The sequence below is a fragment of the Phasianus colchicus genome, chromosome 1 (genome assembly GCF_987193195.1).
Source record: "Phasianus colchicus chromosome 1, bPhaCol1.hap1.1, whole genome shotgun sequence".
In the NCBI taxonomy this organism is placed as follows: domain Eukaryota; kingdom Metazoa; phylum Chordata; class Aves; order Galliformes; family Phasianidae; genus Phasianus; species Phasianus colchicus.
This window is the reverse complement of record NC_143436.1, coordinates 21922210-21947464: the sequence shown is the minus strand read 5'-3', so window position 1 is coordinate 21947464 and position 25255 is coordinate 21922210. Positions and strand designations below refer to the sequence as shown.

Genomic DNA, 25255 nt, shown 5'->3' with positions numbered 1-25255 from the left:
TCATTTCATTTTGTAGGCTTCTTGTCATTTTACTGAGACATGGACGACCTCAGCTCCCTAGAAGATTTTAGGACACAGATATCTCACAAAAAATCTCAGATTAACCTCATACTATCTACTGCTTGTGGTTGCTTTTAAATGACAAATCTAGTTCCAGTATGGAAAATACATTGCTATGTATTGAGTATTTTTCAGCAAATTATAATCAACAATCACTATCCACCACACATCTTATGTAGGTAGAGGTATGCATTATCAAATAATGTCATATTAGACACTATTAAAGTATGTTATTCGACCACATAATACACATGAAATCTTCATCATATCAAAAGATGGTTGGTTTTTTGTTTTGTTTTGTTTTGTTTTGTTTTGTTTTGCTTCCCAGAAACAAACTAAACAAAAGTAAACTTAAAAAAAGGCAAACTATGAGGAAGAATTTTTTTCATGGAAAAGATAAGAAGTGCATGGAGCAGCCCAGTGGGCATTGTCATTAAAGCAAAATCACTGAAGCCATTCAAAAAACAATTACATTAGATGATTCCCTGGGGTGACTGAAACTCTGAAGAAGAAATAAATTCTGATAGGATGAAAAGCCTTCAGCCCCTAAGCTTCTTATCTATTAAACATTGTGATGCGTACACCTACAGATCTGAGATGCATACTATCGTTAAGAAATAGTATTTTTCATCATCAAAGCACAAGTTGTGATTAAATGGTATATTAATAAATGCCAGTTACAGAAAGGTCAGCCTGACTTTGACAGGTTTGAGTTCTTCTAAATAAACAATCAGAAAAATGTGTAGGTCATAAAATTGGTTATCTGTCCAACTTAATGTTATAAAAAAAGTGTTACAGACATCTGCTTTACAATGAATTCTTTTTGAGATATCATCTTCAAATTATCTTTTTCAAAGTGATACAGTACTTATTAGTGTCTCTATATACAAGGGAAAAGCAGAGTAAATTATATGCATGTATATAAAGAGAGCTTATCATCAGGAAAGACACAGACTTTTTACAACAGGCAGATAGTGACAGGACAAGAAAGAATATTTTTATACTAAAAAAAGAAGAGACTTAGATCAGATATTAAGTGGAAATTTTTTACTCAGGTGATCGCGAGGAACAGGAACAAGCTGCCCAGAGAAGCTGTGGATGCCTTATCCCTAGAGGTGTTCGAGGCCGGGTTGAATGGAGCCCAGGGCAGACTGATCTGATGCCTGATTTGCTAGTTGGTAACCCTGCCCATGGCAGAGAGGGTTAAAACTAGGTGATCGTTAAGGCTCCTTCCAACCCAAGTCAATCAATGGTCTTTTGACATCCGTTAAGGTCAGTATTTATTTTTTTTACTTGTTGCATATCTTCTATAATTTAATCAAATTGTTGTATACATCTGATACTAAACATGGCAGCAGAACTGTAGTAATAGAAGTTTAACAAAAGCAAAAACCTGTATCACTGTAATAGGGAATCTTGAAGTGCTGATCTATTGAAAGAAAGCTATCAAGTGAAGGATAAAAGCTCATAAACATTTTTAAGCCCCAAAACTATTCATAATAAATTCTGTATAAATAGCACAACCATTTAGTTTTACTAAATTCTGCTAGTAGAATATTAATGAAATATGAATAACCTGGAAATACTGGTATAGTTGCTTTTGTTAAAATGATTTAAAGTATAACTATGTGTTTAGAGACTGAAATTCTGCCACAAACAGAAATATGATTGTTATTCACAGAGGGGTCCAGTCTGTATACTGGAGTGACCAGCGCCCCTAAATTACCCTTCAAAGCAATGCTTCTAGTTAAGAAAACTGCTTAAGTGAGACCCTAAATTCCTTTTCTAGTCAGTAGGAAATTATAAAGATTTCAGAATATGCTAATATTACCCTAAAATCACCATACATAGAAAGTGATTATAAACCAAGTCCATTTTACGTGAAATGTGTGTGTGTTGAAATGTTGTGGCCATATCATTAACACTGACAAGTGATTATTGACATTTGAGGCCTACTAGACTAATCATTCAGATAATTTCACCTACATATTTCTGTCAAACAAGATTAATCATTTTGACTGCTCAAGATAAGTTGCTAATTTTTTTTGACAGAGATTAAAGAGAAACCACAATACATTTTTTTTTGCTTACTTAAGTACAAACAGTATTTTTTTAACAAACATATATGGTATGTGAGGGATTATTAACTTTGTTATTTCATCTCATTGGGATGAAGTTTTTCATCCCATTGGCAACTTTAATTAACAGGTTACAGGTGTTTTCAAACATTTAATTTTGAGAAACTTTTTAGCCCTGGGTTCTGTCAACATTTCTGAACAAAGTAAAGTCAACATCTGTGTTAAAGAATTGAACTGAGGTATACCAATGACTTCTTCCCTGTTTTCAATAAATTACACACACACAGAATGCTTCAAATTGAGTATCTCCCAACTGCAGGCTAGTGGCATAATTGGTAGTTTGGAGAAAGAAAAAGTGTTTCCAAAATCAAATGAAATCTGAGATTGTCCTTAAGAACTGAATCAGAATTGAAGTGCTGAGGAATGAAAAATGATCTGAGCATCTTAATATTGCTACTATTATTTTTAAGCATGGTTCACCAATTGTACTCTAGACAGATCGTCTTTCTGTGATTCCAGGTACTTTCTGCCATTTAATGTTCTTACTAAGTTCTCAAGTTCTTAAGTAGCAAAAATTGGTATACGTTGGTATTGGTATCCTGTTACGATATTCCTTCTATGAACACCTTCATGGTCAAAAAGAAAAGTGATAGCATTTCAATGAATTGAACAGTGCATGCACCTCTTCTTCTCCTAGTCCGTATTTTGTAGCACAGATTGCATGGATTTCTGTTCATTAGTCAGCTACTGAACATGCCAGAATCTGGCATTTTGGAGTGTCGATACAGACTCAAGTAGAAAGGAAGCAGCAGCTCAAACTCGTCATCAGTTATGGGTCTCTGAGGGCTCACTTGGGTATGCTGAGTTATCTTGATTTCTGGCAAACAGGCCTCAAAGAGATCCACTTCTGCTAATGCCCTTTAATAAGCTGTTGTAAGTTAAACATTTCTAAATACGAGGTAGAAATTTAATCGGAAAACAGAGATATGGAAATTCTAATGTACAAAATATAGCAGCAATTCTTTGTAGATATAATAGTGATATATTTTCACAAAACATTTGATAATTTGTTTACATTTTTCTTTCTCTCTTTCTTTTTTTTTTTTTTTTTTTTTTTCAGGATAGGAGCAGTACCTCTGTAGATTCATTTAATTGCTCAGCAAAGATGTGCCTGTCTGAATTCTTTGATCTTTTTACATGTCAGAACATTGCATTTTATATTTCAATAGAAAATCGGGAAATGTCTGCCTTCCTTTTTTTCTCCTCTGTTTTATTTTCTGAGAACTTGACTCAGTTTATCCAAAAGGCAATGCAAAATTTGTAATATTGAGTACTTGTCACATTTTCTGCTGATGAATTCAGTGTGGGAAACAGATGTGAATGAAAACCTTGTGAATACTTGAAAACGATCTGATATCAGTCTTTTCAGTCTCCAACAAACTTTGAATTCATTAACTGTAAAATTAACTTTATAAATCCTAAAGGGGTTGGAAGGGATTTATGTAGTAGGAATTTCAAAATCTGAAAGAAACAAAAAACACAATCTACCTGTTACTGTCATTTTACCAGATAAACTGTAACGCATCCTAGGTCCAGATACACTGCAAGTATTGCAGGTCCCACATTATGCAAACATATTTTGAATAAGTTCTGTTACTCTCCCACACCACAGAGCCCCAAGTCTCTGATGCAGCACAACACCAGGCCTTTGGCCCTGGCAGCTGGAAGCTCAACCCCACTGTACCTGGCAGGAAAGCTGACATTACACTTTTGCTCTCGGGAAAATGACATGCTTTGATCCCTGACTTCATATCTGTGGGAAATTCACCCAGATGGAAACAGTTCCAATTGCATTTTCTGACCACAGAAAACATTCTGCTGTCATTAGTGCTGCTTAGGGAAAGTCTGGCTTTCAGACACAACCTCATCAAACATAGGTCAGGGGCTGTGTCATGTACCTTGGCACCAAGAGTTATTCAGCAGGATTCAGTGGTGGAAAATTTGCAAGACCGTGCCGTATCATTTTAAATGTACACAAAGGACTGTTTAGAAAGTGGTCTTCTCACTGTGAATGTCTGACCTTCCTTATTCTCAAAAGCACAGCATATTGTGTCTTAAGGATATCTACTATAGGAGAACTGTTTTGCTCTTCCAAGAGAAAAAAATCCATGGAGGATATAGCACTACTGAACTGGAGAGTTAAAGTATTTGTAGCATCTTTCTGTACATAGAATAACCACAAAGTATGACTTGATTTCTTTTAGTGAGTGTGTTACATCTACTTTCTCATTTCTGTTTCCTTGGCAAAGCAATATGCACAGCTATAAAATGACCTGAATTAGTCAGACTTCCTGAGATAACAAATGTAATATTTATGTTGTTGCTAGTGCTGTTGTTTCTCGCTTTTCTGACTTTATGTGAGCTGTTTCTAGAAATAACAGTTCATTTTTCTTAGGTAAAGAAAAAGGTTCTGAAACACCATTCTTTGAGGCTATCTGCAGAACATACTTTCCAAGTATCTGTCCTAAACTTTCAATGCTTTAGGCAATAACTTATAAAATACCATCAATCTGGCATTTGAAATAATTTTTGTTATTTTATCTTGCAAATAGTACACTTCATATCTGTCATTCAGTGAAAAATACCCTGAATTTCATATAAAACTGTCATTTCTGTGATTCCTTGTGCAGTGTCACACTGGAAATGATGGCCGCAGATGAAAATTCTCACAAGAAACTATAAGCACCATATATCAAAATGCTTGTAACTTGTTCTGCATTTTCAGATAACTGTATGAATTATAGAAATGAAGATACAAACAGAATTGTTTTTAGAAATGCCTATCATTACTGATGAAAAACTAAAGGAAGCAGAGGAAGAATATATGGATACCGTTATGTTTACAACTGCATCATCTCTAAATTATGCGCATAGTAAGAACTGCACATATGATTTAAATATAGTAGGCAGACGATGTTGATTTTTATTCTTTACAGTCTGTAATATGTGGGATACATACAGAGATAGATAAATAAGTGCATGGATAGGTTTATCTCCAATGAAGATTTCATATTCTTGTAAAAGACAAGTCTCTAAAATTTTGGCAGTTAAATATATTGTATTCATCTCCAATATTCTTTTCCACCTGTATACTCTCTCTTGTTCTACCTTTCCAAGATTTTATTAATATTATCTCTCTCTTTCTAAGGATCATAGGTATTATTCAAGACATATCCAGCTGTTGAGATTTTCTAAGAAAATAGTAAACCACTGAGGAAAACTTCCAGCCTGTAGAAATTGTCTTTCTTTATATTTGATTCTTTGGTTCCTAAGAAGAAAGCAATCATTCATCTCTTCAACCAAGAATGTTCTCTAAAGTTATCTTACCTCCATGAACCACTTTTGACTGTTACCCGTTTCACCCTGTTGACTATTTGCTACTACAGATTTTCTTCATTAGTATGTTTCCTTCCATAATACTCAATACTGTAGAGGAAGCTCAGGAAAAGTACCAAAAGTAGTGTTGTAGAAAGGAAGTGATCAACTATACATCAAAACTTATCTATTGGGAAAAGCCACTCTGGCAAGACTAAAAAAAACAATTGTGCATGAAACAAGGAATACTTTGAAAGATTATTCTTAGTATTGTTAGTCAATGATTGATTACAAAGAGAGTAAAAACACTGTAACTAACTTAGAATAACTTCCCAGAAGTGGAGTACGTGCTCTATCAGATGAATGAAAAAGAGACTTTGGAATTAGAATTGTGTACAGACTTTTTTTATGGTAACAATCTTGCAGAAGCGTTCTGCAGAGCAATACTAAACTTCATTTTATCAAAGGTATATCTGCACAAGGTATCTGGACAAGGTACCAGCAATGCAAATTATGTCTTGTATCCTTTGGGACCAGTGTTCTGGGAATACTGTAAATATTAAATGCCACTGGGGAATGGGGCACTAGGTGAATGCTTAATTCTTCTATATCTGACCAATAAAGAAAAATGTCTTCTAACAGATAGTAATTAAAGTTATCAGATACCTTCTGTTGAACATATTAATGTAATAGTGAGCTGGAAATTCTGATTTTTTTTTAATTTTTTTTTTTTTTTTTAAGATAGCATATCCCACAAAATAACATTTTTACAAAATAGAGTTTCAGTTCTACAGAGAAACTTTCCACTTCTTCTGGCAAATAATTTCCGCTTCCCTATGATGCAATGGACTGGGAAGGCTACAGAGGCTTTCAGAAATCCAAACACTGAATTAGTTATTGACAAAACAAAACAAAACAAAAAGAGCTGATTCATCTGCAGAATGACAGATGTCCAAATATATCCAAGGCATTTTGCAACCTTTATTCCATCCTGCACCTTCTTAAGAAATAGTTAACAAGCTTGACTTTGCAGGTCTCTGCAGAAGTAGAGTATATTCCTTGGACACCATCGTAAAACTTTCTTGGATTTCAAAGAAAAATGATTCCTTGCTACCTCACCCAATATTAGTTCTGATGACTTCCATCAATTATTCTGTCATGCTTGCCCATTGCAGTTCTGTGGCATATGTAAGATTAACACACAGTCTGGAAATTGCATGTGCCCTTGACAGAGGCCAGCATGGACTCCTTGGAGCTGACCTGGTTCTTTGACAGTGGAACTTTCAAATGCTGTCTGCTGCTTCCAGTAGAGTTTTAGGTTTTGTTGATGCTCTTTTTTTCTTCCCCCCTCATGTTCATACTTCTATCTCTCTGCATGTCATATTACTCGACTTTCACTGAGAGACATTACATTATGTAGTATAAACAAAAACTTCATTTGCCATTCAGGATATTGTGCATTTTACTTGTTTCAGCTCTGGGGGACACTGCTGTTTTCTTTTCCCTTTCCTGCTGCCATACCATTGAAAATATTAAGTTCCTGGGAGCTAACCACCTGCTGTCATACTATAATGCCAAACAAGAAAAACTGTCTCTCTCCATTTGTTCAGTACTTCAATATGATGGGAAAAGACACAGAGTTATCAACATCCACAAAATGTACAAAGACTTTCACAATGACCTTTTATAGACATTGAAAATATTCAGAAATTGTTGCAGAAAGAATTTTAACTCTCTACTAATCTTCAAATCATTTCCTGATGATAAAATTAATAGAACAATTATTAAGATATCCCATTTTCTTTAAATTATCAAAACCAAAATACTGCCAGATAAATGTCTTTCACACCAGCCAATTTATTTTCATTGCATAGACTCAACAGATTATTTTCACCAAATGTACTTCGCAGTTCCCATTATCTGAACTGTGAATGTAAGCCAAATAATAAGAAAAAAGGAGACAACATGACTTACATATAGTCAGAACTATGGATGAAGTCCAGAAATAAGATCTATTTATTCTTACATTTGCTGTATTCCATTAATCACAATCATTTCTTCCTCTGGGAAAGGTAATAAGGATGATTGGCACATATTTTGCTCTCCCGGTGGCTACTGAAATTCCAAGAGAAAGTCACGAAGAAAGTACTTCTCTCTGAGAAGATGGCCACTTCACAATTAGTATGCAGGTTATCATCCACAGCAAATGAAACATGCTACTGAAGTATGAAATTATAGCACCAATTGAGCCAAAGGTATCATATCACTGAAACCGGGAAAAGTAATGCTTGCCTATTCTATAACAGAGTTTTTGGCTCTTTGAAATTTAACCAGAATATGTGCATCCATATATAACATCTTAATTACATGACATGCAACCTATCTGAAGGTATAATGATGAAATATATTCTATTTAATGGCTGATGTAATGATGAAAAATATTGGATCATTCATATGAATTTTAAAACTAAAGCATAACAAAAGAATGCTGCAGTAGAAACTTTTTTTTCATGATGTTTTATCTTCTGCTCTCGTATTTTGCTTCAAGTAGAGGCATAAATAAGAAAATTGTATTCAAACACAATACATATACAAACTGTAGATGTTAAGAAGGCTTTTGTTCATTTTATCCTTAGTTAGTAATAAAAAATATCTATTCATTGGAAGAGAGCTAGTACTATTAGTTAAAAACCCTGCTGTGGAAATTGCTATTCAGGCATTTCTTGAAAGGGGGATTTCCAACAAAGTGGCCTATTACTCTTTCTATAGAACCGTTAAAGTATTGCCTATAAATTCTGTTTAATTTCTGGTTCATTGAGCTGATACATAGAGTCATTCAGATCTCATTGTATCTTTCCTGCAGTCACAAAACAACATTAAGGACTTGTTTCTGATTTCAGAAAAATAAAGCTTTGTGTCCTAATGGAGTTGCTTCAGCACGCTTGTACATAAAAGACTAGTAAAAGTAATTTTAAAACTATATTCTGATCTTTTCCATGATCAGAACTAAACCCTAAGGTTATACATTGAAGATTTTCTATAATTTTTGTATGACAAAAAAAAAAAAAAAAGTCTTACTGTGCCTACAGAAAAGTTTAGTTACTAAACTTCAAGATCTCAGCTGCTGTTAGTTCTTTCTGTTCCTGCCTTCGTGTTTAACAAAGCTTGGATAACCAGTATTTCAGACACTATCTCACAAACATGCATAAGCCACATCCCTCAGGCTCATATTAACATAATTCTTCAGTCACTACGCAGGCTTTTTGCCTTCCCACCAGATTCTCATTCATAGCAACGTAGTTTCTTCCAAAGAAAACTAGGTTGGAACGTATTGCCCAACTGTGTATTCTCCATCTGATTTATAAGTTGTTGTGGGGTTTCAGGTTACCACCTGTGCTAGAAATAATCCAGTCCCTGTGGGTGATTCTGACTAATGTCTCGTACTGTGAACTTGGCTTTGGATCAACACTTTAGAATACAGTGTATTGTTTGGGTCTGCATGAGATTATGGTAGAGTGGGAGAGAGTAAATCTTTACCGAAGAGAACCCTATGCACAAGATGGAATACACTGGAACCTCTTCACTGTTGAAAGTGCCTTTAACAATTGGCTCATCCTGTCTCCTCTTTTTGGACACCAACCCAGGCCTTCATCTAGGTACTAAGGTGTTCAGCTTCAGTTACTCCAAACAATACTGAGGCCACCAATGTCTACATTCCTTGAATGATTTAGCTCTTTGGTTCTTCTCCCCACAACATTTGTAATACATCAGTTAAAAATGATCCTCTGAAACTCTAGCTATTGTACACTTTTAGATGCTAGTAAAAACAAGGTATTTAACAGTGGTCTGTGTCTCTGAAAGTAAGGCCAAAAGAAGATCCAGCTTAGCATTCCCATAACACCATTTAATAAAACCTAAATTGCACAGATATTTTTAAAAACCCAAGTTACGTACACACCAGAGTCATGCGTACGCATCAGGAGTATTAAGGGTTACAAATATCAACAAAAATATAATTAAAGTTGATACGTAGTAATGTAGCTTCACTTGTCAACAATTTATTCAATGTTAATAGTTTTTAAATGCTACAGTTTACTTTAATGATTAATAATCTAATGCCTGATCTCAAATCTGGTAATTTAAAGGCAAGACTTTAATTAATTGTAATGATTTTAAAAATGTTAATAAAAGCTTAAATGGGAAAGCATATGGAGAAAGACAATGCATGCCATGTTTCAAGCTGCAGAATCTTTGTGTGTTAGATGTCACCATTCACAATGGAAATGTTTATAATGCTTTAACTGCAGCTTCATGAATTGCACTGCAATATAATAAAGAGCAGAAAGAGGTAGATCAAGAATCAGAGGCTTTTTTAAAAAGCAGTGAAGTATCTGTAGAAAAAGAATAAGTGATGGCTATTTCACAGAGAGAAGAAAAATGAGGCAGCTGTGTGAGTATTCAAAGGCACAATAACAACAGACTCTGCAGGGATTTCTCTTCTCATTGCTGACTGAACTCCCCCAATCTTCTCATAAAAAATGGACATTGTAATATAAAAAGTACAGAACAGTGGAAGCATTTTTTCTGCAGTTCACCCTTTTTTACACCTGTGTTCCAAAACTATAGCTTTTTTTTTTTTTTTTTTTTTTTTTTTTCCCCCAACTATTATACTATTCTGTTTCTTTTCTCATAGATGTTCTTTTTTCTAGGTCACTTTTTATGGGAACAGATAAAATGGGGGAAAAGATCAATAAAGACCACAAAACTTAATTAGAACTAATTGTTGTAAATATCTTGTTCCTTCCTCTGAAACATTTGTGTTCACCAATGATGTTGAGAAAGGTACATCAGAGGCTGCAGACTTCTAAGGCAACTGTCCCTCAAGCAGAGCTCCTATGGGGTCACAAAAATTAATAATGCTGAATGAGCCAGCAAGGTAGGACTTGTAGATCAAATGCAAAAAAGTGGGATTTACAGACGCCTGAAGACTCTATCTTGAACTCATAAGAGGTTGTCATAAAAAAAAAATTAATTAATCGTAGGTACTACAGTTATCTGTGTATGAAAAGTCTTCCAAACCGAAAAGAACAAAGATGAACTTCACTTCTGAAATAACATGTATAGCTCATCCACAGCTGTAAAGTGATACAAGAAGAAACGGGCTTTTGATTACAGTCACTGGGGACAGGCATGCAGTGTTCTATGGACATAGGTAAACTGCACATAACCACCCTGTGGAAGAGAAACCTGTGGACTAGTACTGTTATGTCACATTGTGCATACAAGCTGTTTATTATATAATGATTGTGGGCTCTCATTTTTCTAGTAAGTTATTAATACTAGCGAGACTAGTAAACCCTCATATACTCCGCGTTTTAGACAGAAAGATGCACAGGCTAAAGTGCATAACAGGCTACTTCTACCCTACTTTTCAACTAAAAAATTGTGTGTATTGGTAAAAACAATTCAGAACAACATTTTCTTTGGGCTACTGTGAAACTAGAAGATTCACATACTAATCTTTACCTGCATATAAAATGTGCTTATGTTTATTCATAACATGTTTATGCTAAAATGAAGTGTGTCAAAAATGCATTTCTTGTAAACTGTTATACATGTTATCATATAAAGATGTAATAGACCAAAAATTTGAAACCTGTTTTACTGTGAACTGAAAAGCAATTTTTTCAAATGTTTATTTTAAAAGAAATTGTACCAAAACACTGGTTTTCAAATTAAAAAAAAAAAAAAAAAATAATCTGTCTTAGGAAGTTTATCATAAATATGGAAATCTGTCTGTAAAAACATTGACCTAGTCCATTTACACAAGATAGTTCAATTTGATATTTGCTGGTCAAAAAAAATGAATAGGGTTATGAGGACCTTTTTTTTCCGAGATCAGTTTAGTTTTGGTCATATAAATAAATCTCATTATATTAGCTTCATTAATTGTAGGCTTTACATTGAGCATATGTTAGTTCACAGGGTTGGGATTGGTGTACTTGTGGAAAATCAAGAAATAAGACACATACCAGGCACACTATGCTACACTATACCACAATATGCCACAGCATTTCTCAGTCAATGATTTAATATAAATACTAGGGAAAACAAAACAAAAACAATAAAATAACAACAACAAAAAACCTATGTCTTCTCTTTGGTATTTTGAAAATCAAAATCCACTGACGTTTACCAACTGTGCTGGTATTTAAACGTTGACATTGCAAAAGGAAGCGATTCAGTTTCAGATACTTTAATTCATCAAAAAATATAATTGAGGATTTAGATGTCTTCTGTAGGCTATGTTTCAAATACAGCTCCTGTATTTGAGAGGATATGAGAAAAAAAAAAAGCACAAGGAGCCATCCAGACAAATTCAGGAGAAAGAACATTTAATAACCAACTGATTGTGAAGATCCATTGGCCTGATGGGTGGTAAATGCTGGACTGAAAAAGTCATCACAGATACGGTAATAACTGAAAGTCCCTAGTTGTCTCTTTTAATATTCTTTGGAAGGGCTTATTAACATAATAGAGATCTACATGAATTTCTCTTTTTTTTTAATCATTTCTAATGCACACACAATCATTTAACATGGTAGGTTAGTAGATGTGAAATTTTTTGATGGGCATCTATTTCTTTGATTTTTATGCGTTCATTGGGCAACAATGTTTATATCCATTAGGTTACTGCTTTCCAAATTTTCAATTGATTTCTCTCCTGTAATTTCAAAGTCACCTTTATTGAGATAAGCATCTGCTACATTCCCTGTCAAAGACAGAATACTAGGCTGAATAAATTTTAAGATTAATCCAGTCTAGCTACCATATATTCTTACAAATTGTAAGTTCCATAAATGAAGAGGATCAGAATTATCAGTTGAGGTTCAAAAATATAATACAATCATACAAAATAATGACCATCAAGACTCGTTCACTTTACAAACATATAAAATGCACTTACTTTGAGGGTCAGAAGGGGGGGGAAATCCTTCCATTAGAAAATATAGTTACAAAATTTTGAACAAATAAATTCACACACTGCAGAGTACACACACACATGCATGCAGGCATGCACGTACATACACCCACACACGTGCACACATACATACACACGCACATATGCTTAGAGTTTACACTGCATTCTTCTGATGCCATGATTATTACTTTATTTGTACACCCACCTTTACTGCACATTCTAAACAAACAATAGACAACAGTGTAAGGACTTCTTTTTTTCTTAAAACTGCAACAAAACAAGTCTCAACATTTGCAAAACATTCCTTTATTATTAGAAATAAATTATTTTGTATAAAAATTAGCATGCGTTGACCATTGCATTTATTTTAGCATAACCCAGGACTTAATTCAGTCAGCCATCACAAGAAACAAACTCTTCTTCTTTTACAAGTTGAACAATGTAGGACAGGAAAGGAAATTGTCACAATCACAAAAAAGTACTTACAAATATAACATCAGACATGATTTATTTCAACAGCATTTTTTTCACAAGCTAACATTTGTTTTCCTTTTGTGATTTACTTCCTTTTGTGAGTGAACAGTTCAGAGATTTGACACTGTCTACATATGATATAAAACAGGACTTTTCCTTCCCCTGTCTCTTTTTGCCTTTTGCCTCTTGTTTAATCCTTGTTCTTTAGGAGACTGACTATTGATTTGAATGTAGACTACTGATATTTCCAGGACTGAATTCTGGTGATGGTAAAGTCTTTCTTTTTGCAAGATCCCATCCTGGAGGTCTTCCATTTAATTTCATCCCTGCTCAGTTTGCCTGATTGCTGTAACTGACATAAGTTGTCTTGGTAGAGGAGGCTGTAAAGAAACAAAGAAATAAAACAAAACAAACAAAAGTTCAGGTTTTTTTTAGAAAGAAGAGAGAAAGAAATACATTTAGTATTTGAATTCAGCATTTCAGTGTATTTCCAAATGTTCATGGAAAAAATTAAGAAAGTTCAAGCATGTATGTAAGCAATAAGATGGTTTTTGTATTCATTATGATAACTTTTGTTTCTGACTTGGGGAACTTTTTCTACAGTATTTTGATTTTTCTGTATCTATCATCAGAATTTTTAGTAGCTATGTTTTACTACTGGTTTCAGAATTCCTTTAAAAGAATTTCAGCTTACAGTTTGTCAACTATTATTTTGGTTAATTCTATACACACTTTTAAATATAAAGTTGTTTTTTGGATTGTTGGTTTTTGTTGCTGTTTGTATTTTCCTTTTTTTTACTCGTTCTGCTAGTTGCAGACAACTTTGCAGGTAGTGTTGGACTGCCCACCTAGTTGTCGAAACCAGTAGCTCGTGTCTACAGCAATACAGCACCTGTTCTCTGTGTAGCCTTCAAACACAAAACATCTCCAGCAAAAATGCCTTGTGTTTTAAAGCTGCCATACTATTATGATGTTCTTATGCTGATGGTCATTTTTGCCATTGGGTTAAGCTGATATTTCTCATTCAAAATGAAGCAATAAATTGAGACATTTAAAAACAGTATCAAAAAGTAACAACCATGAATTTTACATGGAATTTTATGTTAGCTTCTAGCCCTTATAATTTATCCCTTTGCCATAAAAGAATGTGACCCAAATTTCTACTGCAGTATAAATACAGTGATGGGAAGAGGAAAGTCAGGTATATCAGGGTATATCAGGTTTCACAGGTGGCTCCCTGTCTGCAAACCAGTGGGGTACATGGAAGAGAGATTGCTGGAAGTCCAGTTTCTCTCTCTCTCTGTCTCTGTTTCTCTCTCTCTCTCTCCCCCTGCTTTGTAAGGATTAGGTCAGGGTACATAACGATCGATGTTGTTCCCCAAGTATGTTTTATATTTCATATGCTACAGACATGTTCTTACGACACTGAAGACTGAAGCTGGCAGTATGAAAGTAATTTGATGGCACAAAAATGTTTGGGTCTACAGATTCAAAGATTTTAACTCTATTTCTCTATCTTAATTTCTTTCTTTCTTCTTCTTCTTCTTTTTTTTTTTTTTTCCTATGTAGATTCTAATGGAAACATCTGAAATAGGAGAATAATTCTTCACGCTCTCTCTTAAATCTAGCCTGATATGATGATCTGATGCTTTTGAAAGAGCACAGTATATACACCAAGAAATGGCACCTCCATTGGCTAAAATTACTGTAAAACATTATTTCATAATATAAATAATTATGCTTGCTATTTCCTTTACATTTTTATTAGAGTTTCTGATAAATTCAATTCAATTCTAATACTGCATTTCTCTCTCTTTTTTTTTTAATACAAAATAGAATCAGGCCATTGTAATTCTTCACTACATTTCCCCCCCTCCCCTAATTATTTATATACAGGAATTAATAACTGAAAGGAAGATGCAAAATGAAATATTTTTTACTCTCACTTGCACACGTAGCTCCAGTGTACTGGAGAACTTCATGTCTGGAAGCACTTTGTGTCTGGGAAAGCTAATTCAAGCTTGCTCCAGGCATATGAAGCAAATCTTTGAAATAAGTCTGCTGATCAATCACAGTATTCCAGCACCAACATGAAACAGCTTTATTATATATTGGGACACTCAAAGTAAATACAACCTTTTACAAATTTAAGATCTTTCAGATGGGATGCAAGCCTGCCATCTAAACTCTCCCATGCTCCCACAGCTGGATTTCTGAGTGGTTTCTGTTTTTTCCCTTTATCCCTTTAAGTTCCGTCTGAGAATAATATAGGACAGTTGAAATGGCATCAAGTTCCTTAGAGCATAAAAAGCTTTTGTCCCCAGAAAAGAAATAAGAAAGAAAGGAGCATCTGCAAATTTTTCACATTTGGGAACAAAAGGATGGAGGAAGCAGAGCTTATTTTTTCCTTCACTCTGAACATAAGCTCAGATAAGCGATCAGGTTAAGCCAGTTTAACACATTACCCTGTATCAGCTGAGTTCTGTAACTTTTCATGTGTGTGTTTTTAGCCCAGAGTGATACAACATAATCAGATTTATCACAACTCAGTAAGCTGAATTATTTGAATACATTTTCAAGAAGCTTAGAACACAAAAATAAATAGTTACCTCAATTGATTTAGAGCATTGTTAATTGTTAATTAATTAATTAACTTGTTAATTTGCCACCATTTTGACTGTATGTCTGAAACTCAACATTTTTGACAAAATTAACATGAAACAAAAATTATCCTGCTGAGCATTGATACTTTAATAGAATGACAACAAAAGAAGTTAGTATAGATCCTAGTTCAAAATCTGTCAAATTTAATATAGTATACAAACATTTTTATCTTTTGTTTAATACTTAAATTATCTTTAAAGTTCACTATAATAAGCCTATAGTGCCTGCGTGGCAATCTGAAAGCTTCTGCAGCAGGTGTCCTGCTCTTTAAGACGGTGAGCATTTAACAGCAATAAAACACACCATACTTTGGCAAGCTTAGCCAGAAAAGGCAACAACTTGGCTCAAAATATATCAGGGAATGAACATTCTTTTCTAGTTCAAGTTACTACACCACTGTTGGAATGAGACAAAGAAGAAAAAGAACAAAACGAAAAGAGGATCTAAAGTATTTTAGAACTATAATTGGGAACTGACCTATATGAATCTAAAGTACTTATCATTATTATGTTTCTAGTGGTTTCTAGATGGTTTTGTGTTGTTGTTGTTTTGTTTTTTTAATTTATTTATTGGGGTGTTGGACTCAATAGTCTCGGTTCCTTTCAACCCCAACAATTCTGTGATTTCTTTGTCATTTCATTTACCAGATATATTTTGTTTTATGAATGTGTTTCCAAAAAAGGTGTCAGTTCATGAGAGGAAAGGAGGCTATTTACACGGAAAATGATGAACCAGAGTGAGCAGAGATGGACAGGAAACTAAAGGAATTAACCGACCATCTTATCTTGTTTTTCATCTTGTTGTGTGGATAATTATTTCTATCAGTATTTATGATTAGGAAAGAGAAGAAACCACTCACTACCCACTTCTGGAATATTAGGAATAGCCTGCTTCAGTTTCATATGCTGTGACTGATTTCTCAAATTGTGACAGTAGAAGAAATTCGGCAATGTTGAGAACCTGTCACTGCTGACCTAGTGAAAAGGATTAATCTCTCATTGTGTACCAGGAACTCATAGGAATCTCCAAAAGTTTTGACAGTATCTATTTTGGCAGAAACAGATGAACAAATTCTAATAGTAGAGAACTCTCTGAGAAGACAGAAACCCATCTTAAGGCCAAAGCTCAATTACAGAGGGACAGCAGTCTGGAGTGCAAATGACTTGAGTTGAATTTTTGCCTATGAACCATTATGATGCCTGGATCAAAGCCTAGTCAAGAGCTCCTAGCGAGCTCAAAATTATATTGATGTACTACTGTCAAAATCACATTCAGAGCCCAGTAAACACTCATTATCCTGCATACATCACGCTACTGGAGGAGCAGACTTGATTCCGACAGCAGCTGTTTCCTTGAATTATGCATAATCATAGTTTAAAGAATACCAGACACAGCATTTCTTAATTAGATAATACAGTAGATAAGTATCAGATACTCAAGACTATATTTCCTGCTCTCCCTTTCACCCTACTGTGGAATCCCTCCTTTGGCCTTTCCTCAGAAGCTGACCATTTTCCAAACTCAGTAAAATCCATTTCTCTTTCCCTTCTGAATTTTCTCTTGGACGCTCCTGAAGATTTTAGAAATTATGAGTTCTTTACATTTCCATGATGTAATTTCATCCACAAGCAATTTCAACATTTTCTCTGTCTTTTGTCATATGTGCAAATCTGAAGCTGTATAAACACATACCTCAATCCGGTGAATTCATGCATTTTGAAAGGTCATGGGTTTTGCAAGAGAATTAGTTTGCACTCAGCAACTATAGCACAGTAAACCCATGGAATATTCATACATATTCTTCAATTTGGCAAGCACTGGTTGATTCAGTGGGAACTGAATTTTTATTAAATAAGTTGACATTTTGCTTCAAACTTGGTACTTCTCTGAAAATGCTCAAGCAAAAGCATACTATTCAGTACTATTCAGTTTTCTGTCAACATCATCGGAAAGTAATGAAATTTCAGAAAATCTCATTTACAGTAAAATCCTTGAAAAATTAGTCTTGAAGAGCTTCTGTATAATCCACGTGTCATTTAACTCCTCAATAAATTCTCTACTGATTCTCCACTACTGCTGAGTTCTGGGGGTTAAGTTATCAGTTGTACTCACATTTTATTAAAGTCATTATTATGAAGTTCAGTTTATCAGCTTGTGTGTCATGCCGCACAATGGAAGATATAACCTCTCTTCTCTTCTATATCAGAGTACTTTAGAGAAGTGGCAAGATTCAAGAGCTTTTCTGACACAGGAAAGAACTTCCTAGTGCTAACCCATGACAAACTGGAACATGTAATGATAAAGCTGTATAGGAATTACCATATTTTTGTACCGAAATGAATTAAACCACAACAAATACTTGGATGGGAAGCATTTAAATGGGAGATGTTAGTGCTCATGAGTTGTGATAAAGGAATAACAAAACATATTAAGGAGGAAAGATATAAATAATTATTTTCAACTTTATGCTTTCAACTGTATATGAATTCTGACACATCTCTGGATTCATGCATGAGTAATAAAAAGAATAAAGTTTGTTATCACAATAAAGTGCATTCTTGTGAACGTACATCTATTAGGAAGTGCTGCCACTCTTGACCATGGGAAAGTCTACAGATGACTTACTGTTGGTTTCAAGACTTTCACATAGTTCAGTTTTGACCTCGCCATTTGGTCTGTCATTTCCTTTTTGGGTCAGTTTGCTTTGCATTGTGGCAGCTGTCACTACAGCCTTGAAGCTCCTCTTCCGTTTTTGAACATTCTGCTCTGGATGAAAAATGATAATATAAACCTTGGGCATGTAGAGCATGCCCAGAGACACAGAAGCACTTAAACTCATGGAGACAGTAAGTGTTGTTGTCTGGATGTACATCTGGGGAAGGAAAGAAACAACAACATAAAAATCATTGCTATTTGGATTTAACATATGAAGGCAGATAAAGTAATTTTATTAAAAATACAAGGTGGAAAATGGAAACACCAACACTCTTCTGCACATACTTCAGAAAGACCCTCAACTTCATTTGCCTTTGTAGCTGAGTACAGCTGCCATACAGTTTTTTTTAACCTTAAGTGTAGACACTAGAAACTACAGTGTTTATTAAACTTCATTCTCATGAAAACAATCAAGATTTCATAACAACTGTATTTGCATATAATAAACAAATAGGTCTCTACAGAAAAAGAGGGGTGACAATAGAGCTAATTTTGTATCATCCATTTTAATAGATGGATGCCTCTACAACAAAATGCCATATTGTGATCCAGTAGCATGTACTACATATTTCAGCAAGCAACAGGCATAATGCAAAAAGTTGTTTAAGTTTCAAGCTTAATATAAGTTTCCCTACCGAAGAATTAAAAGTATAGACGATTTTTTAATTTGTCCTAAGTAGGAAATCAGAAAATCAGGGAACCAGAAAGGTAGATTACAAAAGATTTCAATACTCCATGAAAATAAAAAATATCTTACATTTTTTGTATGAATCTGTGACATATGGTTTTATTCTGGGGTTGTCCTGTGTGGAGGCTGTGTGGATTTGGACTTGATGATCCGTGAGGGCTCCTTCCAACTGGGGATAGTCTATGATATCTTCAAAATATATTTCTAAAGAGTGGACTCCCACTGTGAACCACTCTGCAAAGCATCAGCATAATTCTGCCAAATTATCACATAAAATGAGGGAAACCCTGATCTACTCTTTAAGAATAGACAGACAATGCTTCAAAGTCTGTAAGGATTTGAATGTAAGTCTGAAGACAGTATGAGACTGGAAAGATAATCAGGATTTCTGGTTGTGCTGAGGAGATGTATAGGAGCAACACTTTGTTTTAATGATACAGCAAGAGAGTACACCAGGAAATAAATATTACAGAGTCTACAGTAAAAAAGCTCTATTCAATTCAATCTCCCAAACTCCTTTTAAGTTTCCCTGAAAACAAATATTGACTTAGCATGAGTACTTCTAATGAAAACCTTCCACTGTTACATCATTAGACTTATTTTTTTCTCCAAACTTCTGTGGAAGGAGTTCTATGCAGATGTATATTGACCTGCAAATAGCACCTCTGAACAAAACTGGCTGTTCTACAGTTAAACTGTTACAACATTGGCTTTTTAAAGTTAGGCACTACAGCAATTAGCGATGCAATGGAAGCCAGAACAGCCCAATGAGAATATGTTACAAAAAGAAGAATGCTCTCCCATCTCCAAAGATCTAGGCTTACTGAAAAACATCACAAACAATGAACCCCCATCAAAAGACCCTTCCTCAGTGGAAGTAAGCCCTTAAGTGAGGTCTAAGGTGGAGCCATGCTACAGCCCTTCCAATCTTGCAGGTGAATCACCTTCACCTGTGCTCCCAAAGATGACCTGGTCTCTTTTTCCAGGTGCTCAATCAGTGGTTCAGGTCGTGACTCAACAGTTACCATACAGGTGACCAAAAGTAAAAATATTTTGCTTGCTAACCAAACAATTCCTAATGATTCCTCTTTTTTTAAGTCTTTTTCAAATACCTGACCCATAGTTACATCTTTTTTTATTTTTCTCTCATGGGTCAATATAGTCAATATATTTAAAAAAGCAAAAACATAAAGAATCACTGAATGTTATAGGGTAAAACACATAGATTTGGCACATTAGCAACAGATATTTGTATCATACTAGATCTTAAAGTTCTTGCTGAGATAAGAAGTCCGATGATGTCAAGCTCCTACAAAAATAGAAGAGAAACAATATCTACCTGAAAGTTTACTGAACCTGAAAGTAAACTTTGTAAGTGAGCTAAGTATGACCATATATTCACTGCAATAATGAGAGCTCATGGATTTCAACATACTTAGTACAAATGTTTTCCATGTGTTATATCATTAAAATCTAAGGTAGTTTCTGTGGATTCAGTTGAAATATCTAGCACAAAAGCCTATTTGAAAAATACCTAAATTACAGATTCTTTGTTGTTGCGGATCACAATTCATATACAATGAGATTTATTTCTAATGATGGCTGTATTTTTGAAACATTTACTAGACATACTGAAACACTGATAATTGTGCAAGTTGGAAATTTTCTTACAGGACGATTTTCAAAGAATGAATACAGACTTTACTAAGTTTAGGCCTCAGGGATCCTGTTTTGCATAAACTGCCATTATTATTTACTCTAAAATAAAATTTATGAGAAAGAATGGCTTCCAGAAATTTGCTAAAATTTGTGAGAAAGGTTTTGAATATGTATTTATACCTGCATATTATGTGTGGTATGTACACCAATCTGACTTCATACTCCAACTGTATCATAGTATCATAGAATGGTTTGGGTTGAAAAGGGCCACAATGATCATCTAATTTCAACATTCTGCTGTGTACAGGGTCACCAACCACCAGACCAGGCTGCCCAGAGCCATATCCAGCCTGGCCTTGAATGCCCTCAGGGATGGAGCATCCATAACCGTCTTAGGCAAGCTGTTCCAGAATGTCACCACCCTCTTTGTGAAAAACTTCCTCCTAATATCTAACCTAAACCTCCCCGGTCTCAGTTTAAAACCATTCCCCCTTTTCCTATCACTATCAACCCATGTGAACAGTTCCTCCTCCTGTTTATACACTCCCTTCAAATACTGGAAGGCCACAATGAGATCTCCCAGTAGCCTTCTCTTCTCGTCCACCAGGACCCCCGAGTCCTTCTTGCAGGGCTGCTCTCAAGGTGTTCTTCCCCCAGTTTGTATAAATACCTGGGATTGCACAAGCCCAAGTGCAGCACCTTGCATTTGGCCCTGTTTAACCTCATTTGGTTTTCATGGGCCCTCTTCACCAGCCTGTCCAGGTCCCTCTGGATGACTTCCCTTCCTTCCAATGTATTGACTGCACCACTCAGCTTGGTGTCATCTGCAAACTTGCTGAGGGTGCACTTGATGACATCATCTATGTCATTGATAAAGATGTTGAAGAGCACCAGTCCCAAGACCAAGCTCTTGTGGGACATCACTTATGACCGGCCTCTACCATGACACAGAACTGTTGATCACAACTGTTTGGCTGTGACCAGCCAACCAGTTCTTAATCCATCAAACAGTCCATCCTTCAAATCCACACCTCTCCAATGTAGAGAGAAGGATGTGGTGAGGAACCACGTCAAAAGCTTTGCAGAAGTCCAGGTAGATGGCACTGTAATTGATTGCTACACAGTCTGGGCCTGATTACATTTTCTATTTCTTTTTAGTCAGTTTCAAAGCTGAGAGTCTATACAGGACAGGAGCATGTTAATTCTTTCCATCTTTGGAATCCTCCTTCCTGCAGGCCAAGTCTAGCAAACAGGAGGCTGCATACTTGTGATAGAGGAACAATTTGGTTTGACTTTTGTCTGAGTCCCTAAAATTCAAGTTGCAACAAAAGTATTTCAGTTTAGTACGAGGTATGAATAATTTTTTTACAAGTTTTACAGTTGTATCTCACTTTAAGATACAGGAGAATAAAGTCCCTTTGTCACAATTCATGGCTACACAGAAATGAATTTCAGTACTCCACACACTGAAATCCCTTCTGAACTACAACCTTTTTGTCCAACAAAGCTTTTCACAGATATAACAAGGTCTGCTATGTCTATTCTCCTTATTCACGACAGTGTAAACTTATAAGATAGAAAACTAAAATCACAGTGGTGCACACAAAAAAAATCTTGCTTCTCCTTAAATAATGGGAAAAACTTGACACTTAAATACCTTCCCAACTTCATCCACCAACGCACCTATACACCAGAATTGATCCCAGGCTTCTTATGTATTGTCTTCTACTTTTGTAATTGAAGATCCCTCATGAGACTGTGTCTCATGTTAATGATGCAGACGCTGTCCCCACTCAGGTACAGTATTTCCATACCTAGTAAATGACCGAGATCCTTTCCTCATCAGAAGGATGGTAACACAGCCTCTGACTGCCTCAGCAGCTAAAACAGGTAATAGTTATTTGGATATTCAGGGATTTTCCATCTTCTGCTATGTCTTCAAGATCTACCTTCTTCTTTCTACAGAAACTCTGACATAGGAAACATTGGGGTATTCAAGGATATTTCAGAAAAGCATATGTGCTCCAGTGACTTCCTTGAGTTGGAAGTACTTGAAACTAAACTGTCTCCCTGGTAACATGAAAAATTTCTGTGCAAAAAAAGTTCATGTATGCACCAAAGAAAGTTTCCCAGTTCAGGTAGCAGAGTGAATAACTCTCAGCTCAGCCTACCTGCTTAGAATTTAAAAAATCACCTCGGTCCCCACCTGTTTCATGCTTGCTGAGACAATATCATGCACATAACATGCCTTCAACTCACCATAAAGCAACTGTTTTAATTAGAGAACAGAAATAGTGGTAATGTCAAACTTTTGTCCACATTGCTTCTCCCCCAACTTACTGCTTTTCTTATCCTATTTATTTTTCCTTTTTACTTAGTTTTAGTAGATAAAAGAGAGGATACTTTTCACCCAGTCTATTCCCTGATTTTAACAGTATAACTTAGAGGGGTGGGCGATATAGCTATTGTGACTTTTTGAGTGAACTGAATCCATGTTTTCCACCTTGGTGCAAGTTCTCTAACTGCTAGCAGATACAGCACAAAAGATAAGCAATTCTGGTACTCAGTGAAGTAAAGCTATACAGGAAGGCTTTGTACATCACAGGATATGTGGGTGCCTCATGTAGATTTAAGTCAGCTCCCTGTATTCCAAAAAGAAATGATTGTTTAAAAGATGCAGTTGGTCTTATGCCTCTTATTGGCTAACTACACAATCTGCCCTTTAGAAGTGCAGACCAAGGAAGAAGACTCAACACTGAACACTGGAGTCTAAACCATCCTGATGAGACTAGCATATCCAGACAGGCACTCTTGATGTCCCACGCCACCAGTAACAGAACTGAAGATCGAATTATGGTTTCATTTTTCCCTTATCCTTGCTATCAAGTACTTTATGTCTTTTCTATGAATCTTCTCAGTCCCTTAAGCTAACTTCATATTTTTAAGGCCAGAACTGTAGTAAGAATTATTTCCCATAAAGGTTTTTTGCTATCAGTTTGTCCCACCAATCTTGCTTCAACTCCCAGATGTTGGGATCATTATCAGATCATTCATAGCCAGAGGATAAATGATACATGGTACAATAAATATAAATGTCATTTATCGGCATGCATGCCACAAATTGGGAAATACAGAAAAACAGACTCTCACTTTGTAGTGGGCAGAGCAAGGGTATTTTCATCTCAGTAAAACACAAGCTTTGACAATCATTTTTCTTCCCTTCCAGAACATGAGTGCTAAAAAACAACAACAACAACAACAAAAAGTTCCTTGCTTCTCTATGAATTTGTGAACATGCCATAATACTGAAGTTGTTTCTGCATGCTAAAATGTTGATTGGATGACACTTATGGTTTCACAAAAGAAATATCGTGGAATCAATTCCACACAAAAAATGAACATGGAAAAGGCTGGCTGCAGGCAAATATATTAGAAACCAGGAAACACTGCAAATAAGAATGTAACAATGTTGGTGAGGAGCCAATAATTAATACCAAGATTCATACTCCACAAAACCTACATCCCCATAAGCTTACACCTATAGATTTTTACTCTGTTCATTGCACAACATTTTCTGCCTGGACCTGTGGGAAGAAAATTCATATCTTCTTGAAGAAAAGCATTACAAGTGCATGTCAGTCATTAATGGTTTTCTCACATTGATATAACAAGAATATTTGCAAGGTATAAGATAAACTTTGTACAAAATATGAATTAAAATAAGGCTGAAAGACAAAAATTCAAAGCCTTTTCACAAACATGAAAGTACCACATTCATGAGTTTATAATCTCAATCAGTAAATGTAGGATGTGACTCTGTACCTTACAAAGAAAACTGAGAAAACAAACGCTCTTTATTTTCATTTGTACATCCAGTTTATTTCAGAAATTTTCAGATAAAGGCCAAATCTAATTACAGATTTCAAAGTAAATGTTTGTCAGCTATAAAAAGCATGAATTTTCATAAAAGCTGAGACATTAGAGGAGCTATAAAAGCATGAGGCCTCAGTGGAAGATGAATATACCTGCATTTCAAAAACTGAATTATGGTAATGATATCGCTGTTCAGCTTTTACTCTTGAAGTCTAATTTAGACCTTTCCAGCAATATTTATAAGTGTTCCCTTTCTACTCATAAATTATTTTATGCAAAGAGTCGAATGACTTTACTAGGTCTTTTTTTTAGCATTGTATATATTAGTGTAAGTAAGACCCGTCAGCTGCTCACTGCAAGTATGTACAATTGCACATTGTAAAGTTTTCATTGCAGTTTCCTCCACAAAGTGCTTTTTTTTTTTTTTTAATCACTTGCTTAATATTAACCTCAGATCTTCCAGGTTCTTTTCAGTGGCTTCTCAATATCTAATTTTACCATGGAGTAGAACACCTCTTATCCTACATACATACAAGTCCTGGAATTCAGATACTGGGAGTCTGATGACATTCACTTCACCAAACTTTGCTAATCTGTCCTGTAATTTCGAAGCAGATTCTTACTGATCATTAATGGTCATTCAACTCTGTATGTTTCTTCATCTAATTTCCTAATAAAACATGATTC

General features: G+C 35.2%; 1 protein-coding gene across 4 annotated transcripts in view; it reads right to left on the bottom strand.

Annotated features, from left to right (window-relative positions):
- Positions 1-12873: 12873 nt before the first annotated feature.
- The window catches only part of GRM8 (glutamate metabotropic receptor 8), a 331978-nt gene continuing 319596 nt past the window's right edge, over positions 12874-25255 (bottom strand). For all 4 annotated transcript variants that reach the window (XM_090136829.1, XM_090136816.1, XM_090136825.1 and 1 more), the window contains exons 10-11: positions 18204-18505; positions 12874-13349 (exon numbers count right to left, since the gene is read on the bottom strand). In XM_090136829.1, coding sequence (XP_089992955.1) covers positions 18209-18505 — 297 coding nt within the window. In that variant the 3' untranslated portion in view covers positions 12874-13349; positions 18204-18208. The remainder of the gene's footprint in view (positions 13350-18203; positions 18506-25255) is intronic.